The 13,267-nt window shown below is 35.4% G+C and overlaps 1 protein-coding gene across 1 annotated transcript in view; it reads right to left on the reverse strand.

The window, feature by feature from the left end:
• Positions 1 to 927: 927 nt before the first annotated feature.
• The window catches only part of RNF180 (ring finger protein 180), a 45,555-nt gene continuing 33,215 nt past the window's right edge, over positions 928 to 13,267 (reverse strand). Inside the window, 2 exon segments of the mRNA XM_010223544.2 lie at positions 928 to 1,250; positions 10,199 to 10,324. Coding sequence (XP_010221846.2) covers positions 1,048 to 1,250; positions 10,199 to 10,324 — 329 coding nt within the window. The 3' untranslated portion in view covers positions 928 to 1,047.

Consider the following 13,267-nt stretch of genomic DNA (forward strand, 5'->3'; position numbering starts at 1 on the left):
TAAATAAGTGTGTCCTCCTGCATAATTTCCTTAGAGACACACAGTACTGGTGAGCCCACACTTAGCGGTATCCTCAAATTGTTACAGTAATTAAAAAAAGGTATGAATTCCATACGGACATGCACAGGCCAAATTAAAACCAAAGAACACTTATTTCCCCTGTATTTACCAGGGTTAATGGCATTGCAGCCACTCCTTTAGCTCTGTGTCTTTCTAGACCCTTATGCAGTGATCTGGATAGGTAAAAAAGGGAATAGTGCTATTCTGGAAACCTAGGCAAAAAGGGTCTCCCTAATGTGCACTACTTGGGGTGATTAGTTGATTTACTGTAATTGCCATTTGTTGAAAAGATGAACTGTTAGGAAACTGCGTGGTATCATTTCTCTTCTGGGTTAGCAAGCTCAGAATATCAGGCACTGAGTACAATGATCCCCACTGCAGAATGCGGACAGGTCTATCAATTGTCAAAATTTCCTTGAGTTTGGATTATGCCATAGAAAGATCTCTGACAAATGTCTATATAATGTGCAGAGCACCACTCCTGTGCTTATACTCTACTATCCCCAAAAGATCTGACTATAAATGGAGAGCATCTTCTTCATTTTGCATATATGAGGAACTGAAGCAACTCTGAGAGGATTTGCTTAAGGTTTCTCTAGCCCAGCAGTTACTTCGGCTGATTGCAAAGTGCCAACAGTCAACCCCCCAAATGACCCTATGGATCATGTTCTGTTGCAATGGACATAACTCCCCTAAGGAAAAACAGTACTGTTTATTTCTGTTTAATAACTATCTTATACATTAGGGGCAAAACTCCCACTGAATTAAGTATGATCTGCATCTCACGTTATATTTGGAACCATATTCAAATACTTCATCACAAATAGCAGAACTATCAAGCAGATACCCCTAGAGCATGCTTGATGCAGTTGATTACAATTCTTAATGATTAAAATGCAACGTCATTTTTGCCTTTTTTAGATTGTTATTGTTCATTTTATCATGGTTCACATGACTGCTCTTTTCTTGAACTGTAGTGAATACAAACTAAAAAGGGAAAAAGAAATAACAAAGAAAACAGAACACAATAAATCCTATTACCCAGTTGACAGAATAAATGTAGATTATCACCATGTCCATATCAAATCGCCATCCACGGCTATCATCCTCAAAGTCCATGTAGTCCATCCTGTGAGCAGCATGGGGGAAATGCCTCCTTGTTACAGTAGCTGAGCGTCTTTGAAAACCTGCTGCAAAACAGAACAGCTTGTAAAGATCCTTATAAAAGCAACTACAGTGAGTACCAAAGAAGAAGCTAACCCCTCCCTCCCAATCATTTACAGAACAAGGGAAACAGGCAACTAAGTTACACCTCACTTTATCAGGCAAGAAGCTCTCTGGGGATTTGACTTGCCAAGATCTAAAAGCAAACTTCTGCTCCAGCAACTGAAACTGTTTTTTGCATTTAGTACTAAACTAGTATTACATGCCTGTGCCTCCAGATCTAAGAATATGTCTCTTTTGGAGCCCATTTCCAATGAATGTGAATCTGTAACCTGAAAGTAAAAGGCTTCATATACCATAATCAATTTCTTGAGTAATTAATCTCTGGATTCCCTAAGCCTATGCATCTGAATTCTTTATTGGTACAGTCACATCTCTATGCATACATAAATACCTAATGACCACACAGGTCAACAGTGCAAAAATATCTGAAATCTTACTGAATTAATTCAATGTTGTATTTGAAATTTTTTTCAAAACGCTCTTGAGACCAAGACCTGCTTGCTTTAATATTATTTGAACTTCCGCTGATTGCCAAGCATGTCTCTATAGATATATACCAGATGATTAAAACTTGTTTTCAAAATACTGTTTGTATGCTGATAATTCTCTAAATATAAATTGGAGCACTGCAAACACATACTTTAAAGTAAATGTAAAAACCTAGTGTAAAAAGCAAAACTCAACATCCTTAATATAATAAATCTAAATACATACTTTTCTACTTTTAAACTCTTCTATCGTGAAATCAATTTGGTGGATCTAACACTGAGGAACCCAGAAAAGAATTAATCACCCAGCATGCCACTAAGAAACTCAATTCTAAATAACAAGCTTCTTAATAAATGGCTCATTAGATTTTATGTTTTTATTTTTAAATTGAATTAAGCTGCATATTCATGTATTATTTTCTTCTTAGATGCATTATTATTGTAAGTATTAGGATAATCCTTCTGGTAAGACAGAAGCAGAGAAGATGACTTCAATGAAAGACTACAGGGACTGCCTCAGTGGGCCAGGGAAGTGGTCCGCTCCATCCACCAGGCTCTCTTTAATAGCAAGTAGAAGATGATATGGAGAGATGTAGAGAATCCTCTCTGGAAGAGTCACACAAGAATCTGATTCAGAGGAAAACTAATTTTAATCTCCAAAACAAGAAGCTTGTTTCTGCACTAAAAGTGACTGTGTGTGCTCTTACTCTTTTAAGGAGATATTTTTGCAAAGCTATTCTTCATAAGTTTGCAATCCTAGCTTGAATCCTATAAAGCCTTTAGCATCAAAGATCTCCTAGGCAGGTCATGGGCTAGTTATTCAGAAAAAATATTTCATTCATTTAATTGTTTTCTCTTCTAAATGTCTTTGCATAATAATTGTAATACAAAGTTTTTTGAACTTCTACCAGGAGGAAAGAAAATCACTGGGTAACAGTACCCTACCTATTGTGACTGGCAAGTTTCATTAACTGCACTCTTTTCTCCTTCTCAATTGAGCATAATGACTGTTTCTTTGTATTATTATTATTTCTTTATATTTTGTCCAGAATTTGTATGGCACAATTTTTTCTAGGCCTTCCAAGAATAAAGGTTCTCTCCTTAGTATCCTATTTAAGATAAATTATAAGGGACCTTTTGACTCCTAATAAAATAATTCAACTAATTCTGTTCATTTTATGACTAATTTACAGTGTGACTAGAGTACTGACACACAGATTTTCATTGTAGAACCAGTGCTAGTTAGATATCATGGTAAGTTATTTGGATGAATTTTATTTTAATGATAATAGGGATCAGTTTGTCAGGTACAATTATTAGGTTTCTAGATGTGTATTTATCAGAGTTGCTCTATTGCTATTTATCTTATTTTGGAGAGTAAATATGAAATCTTCATGCCAATGAAGAGACTGGTGAAAGTTTGTGATGGTTTTCAGTGGCTCCAAGTCGGCTAATATTTGCCTGCAGCTTATAAACCTATAGTGACTCTAGAATAAAAAATGCAGGTTTTGTAGAGCTTTAGGTTGGAATACCACAAATTTTATAAAAGTGCATGAGTTAATCAACTGCATAAAGAGAAGAGTGATACAGACTTTTTATGTTATGTTCTTCATTATGTTAATTTAAAGCAGTATCTTTGCTTACTCAAAAATAACATTAGTAATTCTGTAACTGAATACTGGCCTTCTTTAAGTATCCTTTTCCTGCTATGAAGATGTAGTTTATGTGAAAAATGCTAATTAAAAAAACCTACTTCTATTTCAAACCTCATTTCTTCTTAATTTATTTTGTAATACTTGTCAAATATTATGGTCAAATGTAAGTCTGAATTTATGTTATTGTGTTCTTTTTTAAATTTAAATTGCAAATTACGTTAAATTTTATTACTTATGTTATAAAGTGATCTTTGCTTTTTACACATGAATTCTGGTCTATATTAACCCCTCTGGGGGGTCTCAGTCAAGACTGCTGTGTTCTTTTAGTTATTTCTATACTTTTAACAAATGTAACAACTTAACAAAACGTTATTTTTGTGACACCATTTTCAGATCATCTTGCAATCACAGAATTATGTAAATATTTAGGTGCAGTAGGTAAGCAAGACTTGGTAGTCCTCACCCCCCAGAGGACTTGGACAAAAATTATCTGTGGTTTGTAGTTTTGCGCAATTCACCTTAAGCAAACCTGCATTCAATTTATCTAAGATTAGGCCAATTTATCTAAGATTAGACTTTGTAATGTAATCATTCTACATTTAAGAACAGCAGTTTTAACATACCAAACTAGTTATTCTATAATTGCGCTTGATATAGAGAGCCCCAGAAATACTGCTGGCACTGTACTCAAGATATGAACGCAATCAGGAACTGCTTACTGTACAATATGTGTAATCTCTGTGGCTTTTCTAAGCATAAGTTAAGCAATTGAAAATTGATAGCCAATAATGTGGATTTTAATACTCTTATTGAAAAGTCTGTCTGCTACCATCTGTAAGTTGATTAAGCACTGGTTGAAAATGTCAGTAGTACAACCAGGTATAAATGGAATTCTGAAAATTTTATATGACTTTCTCATGCATGCCTGTGTTGCCACTCTGGACATGAATTTCCAGTCAAAACACATGTATAAACATGTGCAAAGCCTGCAGAGTCTGGCAGACTTAGTGGAAACCTATAACTGAAAAACAAAACAAAACAAAACAAAACAAAAAAACAAGGCTGTGCGCAAATTATCCTTTTACACTGATAAATGAGTACAACTCAAAAAGGATTTTCACCAAATCATGAATAGGCACATTGGTGCATGAATCCATGCTCAAGTTTTGCAAGCTGCTGTTAAGACGCTAATGATATTCAAAATAAGACCACAAGTAATTTTAAATATTCCCTCTATTTTACAAATTGACTACTTTTGCTATGGCTGCAGGCGCAAGTTTTGCTATGGCTGCAAGTTTATCAGGTCTACCAAGGTCATTTTGACCTCATTGCTTCTTTCTGATCCAGCCAGAAGCAGACAGACAAATAAATCCACTGAAAAAGTATAAGAAAGAAGCCAAGTACAGACTGACACCTTTCCATAGCTGTCTGTACAGAAACAGGCATTTTAGGCCCCCTGTGATTTGGAAGCTGTGCTTAGAGCACTCTGTTAAGAAGTCACTGATGACCCTTCTTCCTGCAAATTTGTCCAATTGCATCTTTATCCCTTTTATCCCCTTATGCCCAGGTCTGGCACCCAAAATACTCAATGGCAATGAGTTTCTTAAATTAAGTAAGAGCTTTGTGGAAAACAAACAAACAAAAACGGGAAACTCCTTTTGTATATATGCAGTCTATTGCCTTCATTGGCAATATTCATTTGCTCTTCCTTGGTGTGTCTTGATTAACATTTCCATTTGGGTCAGAAGGAACACTGTTGAACCAGATCTCTTATTGCCAACACTTATTGCATTTCTGCCATGTGGTGCAGTGGTCTCAAAGGAAATAAAATGAGCTCATTTCAGGTGAAACTGAATCAGATGATAAGCTCCAGGAGCTCAAGTAATGTGCTCCACTAATGGCCTTTCACAACTTCACAGACCACTTCAATCTGCCTCCTGTAATACACATTCCCAACTAAAATGCTGTAGATTCCTGTTGTATAGAAAAGCTTCCATACCCTCAAATCGTCCCTTCAAAAAGATGCTTTGCTATATTTTAATTTGTGGTAATGTAATCAACATCCTATGTAAACCAAAGACGTGGGCTAATCAAAAATCAAGCCAATGACATAATGGCTTCCATTTTGTTATGTTCCTAATAACTCTACTTACTTTTTTGACTATGGCTGTGCATGGCATTATTTCAGAAAACCAAGCAAATCCTACTACTTTTTGCTAGAAATTGGGCTTTAAACGAGCCTCCATGTAAACTACGTAAGCCTTACTGTAAACCATTTTTCTATTCACTCTCCTGTTTTGCTGGCTGCAAGGCTTTTGGAATTTAAGTGTTGAAATCTGCAACAGTCTCAGACAGATAAATTGTGCCTGAGCAGTTGGGGGCACATGCAGCCAACTGGATCTGTTGAACTTGCTGTGTGTGTGACTTTGCATACAGAAGATCGGGGTGAGGGCAGCTTACATGGCAGTGCACAGTGAGCATCCAACAAGTCAAGGCTCTAGAAAAGCAACTTATTGCTGTGAAAATTTGAAAAAGATCTGCCCCCAAGACTTCAGTACAGGACACAAGATCTGATTGCATAAGGACTTCCCTTTTTAGAAGTGAGAGTGGTTTAGCAGCAGCTGTTCTCCATTGTTATAATTAGCCTTTTTCCCCCCCCCTTTTTTTTTGACATTTTTGTAAGGAATTTGACATAAGAAGCTATTGTGAAGTTCTAGAAGAACAATGCAGAAATTTCAAAATGTGATAATGCCAATAGCTGATATATGTTTCATTGATCGAAGCAAGTGGTTCCTAGAAATTTTAGCCTTAAAGAATCAATTCTGAGGCAAATACTGCTTCTTGCTGACAAATGTCAGCATAACTACTCGAGCCACCAGTACTCTCATCTTAAAACTCTGTAAATCCTCCATGGATACTGCTCTATTTGCCAATATTTTTTTTCAAGGTCAGAAGTAGGACTATCTTTTTTTTAAGCTATTCTCTGCATTTTTTACAGCTATAGATAAACCCATATGTTTTAAAGCTTGTATTTTAAGCTTAAATAGAACACACACAATACAAAAAAGCACTGCTTGAATTTAACATTAATTTGGTCTTTATCATTAATCAATACAATAACATGTCTCGGGCCTTCAAGAGAGAAGGTAGGCAGCTTCTCACTTGAAGCTTGTTTTCTGAGGTATTGCAAATTGCATTCAAAGTTACAAATGTTTAAAATTGACATAGTTGCAGTTTTGTACTAGGCAAGAAATAAAGATGAGATTTTTTTCCATTCACACAAAGCAAACTAGAATAAGGGATTCTTATTTACAATTAAAATTTTTGCAAAGCAACTGTTCCTACCATTAGTTTGAATTCAAATACATAAATTATGAGAGTGCCTCTTTTGTTAATTAACAATATTCTCAATAATAAATTAATAACCAGAAAAGAATTTGCAAAGACTGATTTCATAGACTAACAGTTCAGCAGTTACTGATTAAAACACAAACCATAAAGCTAGCTACCGTATCTCATCAAAGAATCAGGTTAATAAAAAGGATAAAAAAAAAAAGAGGAAAGAAAGCTTTAGAAATAAACCTACAAAAAAGCACATTAAATGCATGCAAGCACATTTTTATATTCAGTATTTCACATAACTAAGATACTGAAGATTAATTAAATGTGAAATTGTATTTACCAACTTTATGAAAACTATTGAACTCCTAGTGTGCCAAGTCCTCCTCACAAATTCACAGTAAAGCTAGAACAACTTGTGTGTTCTATCTTGGGCTGTTTATTTCCCTGGAAGTAAATGAAGCACCAGGAATGTGGGAGGGCAGAATAAGCTTAGAAAGCGTACTCTTCCTCTGTCCAGACATCTGTTATTATTCTATAATTATCGATACTCGAATATAAGATACTTGGCTAGTCAGAATGCTGGGATGCATACTAAAACTGGGGTAACTGATCTCATGTTTAATGATACAAGTCATTTGACTGTGGGAGTCATGAAGGAATTCTGGTGGATAGAAGGTAAATAGATTCTTTTTTTTAATGATCAAATGCTTTTTTGCTTTTTCTTTTATTTTTTTCTTCTTTTTCTACCTCCCCCTACACTACAACACACTAAACGCCAAATGGGCAGAACATCACACAACAGTTCTAAAAAATGATTTATAGCAAAAATCTGTTCTCCTACTTTAAAACTGGATCACTTTCTTCATTCTATTAATTTTCTCATCACTTTTTTTATCTGTTACACATTTCTTTCCACTGTCTCTCCACTGACTGAAGTTCTTAATTTTCTTTATGGTCCTTTGTTCATCCTTGGAACTCTATCTTCAGTATCCTCTTTCATTTCCCTTATCTTTGAACACTTATATAAATAAGGCTGCAAAAGCATTCTTTTTCTTCAAGTTTGCCATCTTCCCAGCTGACCAAATACTATATTTCAGCTGTCATAAATTCTTGCTGAAATATTCTTTTGTATGGTACTTTTGTATCATATTGCTGTAGTGACATCACATCCTATTAGTTTCATTCCTCCCCTGTCACTGTTCCCTAGCTACTTACTGGCCTTCCAGTTTCTGTGGTTCAGACAAAATGCATAAAGGCAAAAGGCTATTGACATTTATAGCTTAGCTTTATACAAAAAGTTAGATAGTCTCAAAAAGGGTAAAATAGTTATTAAAAGGAATAGCACACTGATGGTTTCCGGCCTCAATGCTACTTGGCACACTGCTCAATCCTCTTTAGATGCTTATTTCTTGAATTGCATGATTACCAAAATCATTCAAAAATTACTTTCATTCTTTAAGGATATCTAGATTTCACTATAATATTGCAGATCATTTAGCAAAAAACTCCAAGAGTTTTGCTCTACACTACTGTATAGTAGGATGTGTTCAGAGCAGCACAGCTGGGCTCCTTAGGGCTGCTTCAGTACAAACGGCTCAACCACGGAGGGTATTTCAGGGCTAAGTTGATACAAATTGTGTCTGATAAAACCTCTGCTTTTCAAACAAAACTAGTTCATAGCTTAACTAAGATTCATAACTTAAAGTACATTTTCAAGGTTTACCATTTTTATGTCCAGAGCACTAAACCCACATAAACCCACATTCTGAAAATATGGGAGAGCTTGAACCATATTAAATTTGAAAACAGCAGCCAGGTTTTCAGTGACCTTTATGCCTGTGTGCTGTGTGCAGGACAAAAGACCACACTTTTCCAGCAGGGCCACACCACTTGGTTTCTGACAGTACAGCACTGTCGAATCAGTTATTCTCACAGTCAAATCTCAGCATTTTTCTGTTCTCTCTTTTAAGCAGTGTAATAATTTCCCTTCTCACTCCAGTTCCCCTTCTAATGGAACTTACCCCTTTCAGCTCTTTTCTTCTTCCCATTCTGCATATTTTGCCTTCTGCAGCTCCACCCCAGCTCTCTCCTGCTCATGTTCTCTTCCTTGAAATTTCTCTCTGTGAGGGGGTTTTATGCCTCCCTTCTGAGATACCTAGATCCTGCAGTCTAAATTACTTTTGTGGGACAACTTGTCTGATTTCCAGGTAGTACACGGCTTAAGTGGTACGAAATGTCTAGATCTCCCCATTAATCCATTCTGTGTGTATGAAGCTCAAGACCATAGCTTTTCACATATATGAAATGCATCTTCATATGACATTATAACACATACATGAAACATGACATATATACAGTGCAATGGATTACAACAAAACTGTAAGCTTGGCACCAACATCCAAACTGCCCTCGGAGAAAAAAAACATTACTTTTCCTGCCAACAGCTTCCTCCCCTGGGCAGTACCAAAGAACATCTGCCAGTTCTCAAACCTCTCAAGCCTGCTCACTTTTGATAGCATTCCGTGTTATTTTCAGTATCAAAGCATGATGCTCTGTGACACTCTGTGTTGTATAAGCAGCAGACCAGATATATCAAATTTGACCTATAAAAAGGCCAGTGTAGACACATAAAGAGGCTATAACAAGGATGTTGCTTTTTTTTTTCTTTTTCTATATGCTCTTACAGAAGCAATATATATTGTTCTTATGAACAGAAAAAATAGATTTGTTAGCAAGTCAGCACTACAGAAAGTGACTAGATCAGTAAACACAGATGAGGCCTGGTGAAGAAAAGCCTCATTAGACTGAAAATGGGAAACTTGGATAAACAGTAAATCATACGTTTCACTTGTCTATCAAAGTACGCTTCCTTCATATAATAAATAGGAAATAAGTTAAAATTAGAAAGAAAAAAAAAACCCTCTTATTCCATTTTGTATGTATAAAATGATAATATCTATGAAATAATTCCAACTATTTATAAGATCTCTTTCATGAAAGATTGATTCTGGATTTTTGTGTGTGTGATTCTTTATTGACCATAATTAGAAATGGTAACTTTTCTTCTAGAATAACTTTCTTCATTCCACTATGCAGATGAAATATTATAAACTTTCCAAACAAAAAAACTGCATATAAAATTATCTTGATAATATGTACAAAACTAAACATTACAGATTAAAAAAAAGTTACACATCCAAATTTCCCTTTTACAATTTGCAGCTTATCTTTTGGTTCAGAGCTTAAGAAGAAATTTTAACTTAGCTCTGCTCTAGTAATCATTCATCTCTAATGATCAGTTAGACATTTACTTTCAAATACTGTACTAAAGTGTCTGTGGAGATGGAGAAAAATATAAAAAATACCCATTTAAATCTGAAAATTACATTCTTCATGTCCAAAATTATATAGAAACTATTTTCTTACCTTCAAAAACTCTGAAAGCTTTCTTGCAGCTTGGTAGAGGCCATTTTGCAGAATTTGATTTTTGAAAACTTTCTTTTAATTTCAAATATTCCGTTGGAAAAAAAGATTTGGTAGAGTTGTTCAGTTCTACAAAAATTAATGGGAAAGAATATACATATATTAATGCTGCAATTACAGCAATAATTTTCCTATGTTAGTTGTACAAAATAAATACCTCATCTTCTGTGTAACACTTTTTGGATTATCACATATCTTGAGATTGCCTCAAGTTTTTGAAAATCACATAAAAACAAATATGTCCAGATACAGCAAGAACAAGTCTTAAACGTGCTCTTCTAATTCTCTACTTCCAGACTAAGATATTTAGCAAAGATAATGTGAAACACTATGTGAATGAAATATCTTATAAATAGGGTATTTACATTCCAAGACAGTTAATATCTCTATGAATGAATGAATCTGGGATATTAATTTTTTGTTCATGCTGTTCTTTGCTTTAGCATCATCAGTCAATAACAGCCGGCAATAATGGAAAGAGATGGAAAAGTCTGGAAAAAATTAATTAATACTTAACAGGAATTAATACTTAACATACTCTTAGAATGATTAATGACACAGTGGAATGTGTGAGGAAACAGCTAGATGGTCTGCAAGACAAAAATGGCAAAATGAACCTATCCATAATCATTTACCTATGGGAAATAGATTTAAAAGATGAACATATTATCCTATCACAGAGAAGTGATCTGATGATAAGTTACCAAACTAACAGGAAAAAAAAAATTAAACCCTAATCTTAGTTGCTTGGATGAACATTTTCCCTTCCAGCTATCATGGCTCCATATAAATACTAATAATACTGTGGTGTTTCCACAAGTCATTGAGTATCTTAAAAAGAGAAAGAAGAGAAAGGGCTTTCACAGACCTTTGAAAGGGCTTATGTATTATTACTATAATTATTATTACTTTTGTGCATTTTTGCATATCTTTTTCATAATCAATGTTTATTACTTTTAAGAGATGAATCTTCTGACAAATCTGAGAAAGCTAAAGTTTTTGTGAAAGGAAAAAGTGAAAGTCTGACACGAAGCTATGAGCCCTTTTGTTGCAGTGGCTCTTGCTATGTCAGAGGAAGGGGTTAGTAGACTCGAAGTCAAAAATAAGCTGCTTTTACTCTAAAGTCTTCTAATGTACCCTTCTGTATTTCACTATGTCCAAATGCAGATAGAGTTGGCCACACAGCATGTAGAAAGTACGAAATGCCCCAAAGCTTCTACCTCGTTTTGTGAGAACAGTGCTACTTTGTGCTACACAAACCCATGTCCATGAAGGGAGTGGGGCCATTTTTTCTAAGTATATCTGAAACAAATTCAGTCCTTTTTTCACAAGTGTTTTTCAATTTCTATGGAAGAGCTCTATATGGCATTGAATTTATTCTGACTGAGTACTATCAGGATTCAGAGATATAGTCTCTGGTGAGACTCTGCTCGCCTCTTGCAAGATCAACACGAGAGTGTTTTAGTTTCCTTTTAATGGCTATAAAAATTAACTCAATTCCTTGAAATTGACTTTCCAAATTTAACCACTAAAATCTTTGGTGAGGTATCTAATACCTGTTTTTCAGCAAAAGCAGTGATGACAGCTCTACAGGCTTTTGCAAGGTTGCTTCGTTAGGCTTTCAGATTGGCCAGACTAAGCGACCTTTCCGTAGGGGACCCCCTCCCTGTTGCGTGGCCGACTTCTGTGCACAAATAGTACCCTTACTCTGGTTTTTAGAAGTGGTGGGTTTATTACACATGGGTGCCAGATCTGGCACTTCTTGGAAATACTTTACATGAATCAAAAACACTTGTTTCACAAGTGCACAAGCCTGTCCCAGGCTAGTACGAGAGAGATTTAAAAGATGGAGTTTCCTGGCATGGATTGTTGCAACCAGATCAATTTTTGTCCTTTTTCATAGGTGGGTCCCTGGCACACAATCATCTGAGCAAAAGTACATTTATCCTGAGGGGAAGGGCCTTCTGTCCCTTAAGGCAGATGGGAATGTGCTGCAGGCAACACCAGAGCAACGTGTCTGCACTTGAACTCATGCTCCCGGGACTAGTAGAAGAGGCTCCCCTGAGATGGGCAACAGGGCAGATTAAGCTTCCTCATGAGTCACATCTGTCTTCACAGCTCTGAACTCAGCACTTTTTTTTTATAATGAACCTTTTCCTTTACACTTGTTGTTAATGGCCTTCAGCTTTTTTTTGACTTGTTACATGCATTCTTCTATTTTAGTTGCATTCAATTTGCAAAACTATACAAGCTAAAAAGTGAACTTTTGAACACATCCTTGTTTTTTTTGACATATCCTTGTAAAACAAAATATGAAAGTAATAGAAAGCATCCAGAACAGATTAGTTAAGGAAGCAAGACAGCCAGGCTGCAACATTAGTGGTAAACGTAAAGAATGCCAGCAATTCTGCTTCATTGGCTGCACAGACTAACAGCTGTGGCTTTATATAACTTTTAAAAGTCTTACATCTATATTAGTCCTGCACTACTTGTATTCCCTAGTATGCTGATTTATTAATTTTTCTAAGGATATTAGATCATCAATATTTCTGGGTTGAAATACTGTTTATAACTTGCTCAAGATGCTATGCATTGGCAAATTATAAAATATTTTTCTTAATAGATATATAATAAAATAAAGCAATTTAATATATCCATTTTCAAATATATTGCTAAGCCAAGCATATACTGCCATAAACTACATAGCAATATGCTAGGTGTGGTTAGGTCATATGGGTTTCTCTGACCTGAAGTTGTTAATTCTACATATATATCATATACTTGCTATGACTCTCTATTCTTGGCACTCTATTTACAGTTCAGTCACACAAATCCATTTTCTCAATAAAACTACCTGCCTTCCTAAGTATTCAATTGCTAGAAATAATTCTGGAAATAGTTCACTTAGCTGATAGCACTTCTGAGGTGTTATAAAGCTTTGCAAAAACATTTCAGCAAGCATCCTTATCCTCTTTTTGCTCTCCTATTGGTACTTTAGTGCAGTAACCCTGT

The sequence above is a fragment of the Tinamus guttatus genome, unplaced genomic scaffold, assembly GCF_059628265.1.
Source record: "Tinamus guttatus ecotype Peru unplaced genomic scaffold, ASM5962826v1 Tinamus_guttatus_pri_ptg000309l, whole genome shotgun sequence".
NCBI lineage: Eukaryota > Metazoa > Chordata > Aves > Tinamiformes > Tinamidae > Tinamus > Tinamus guttatus.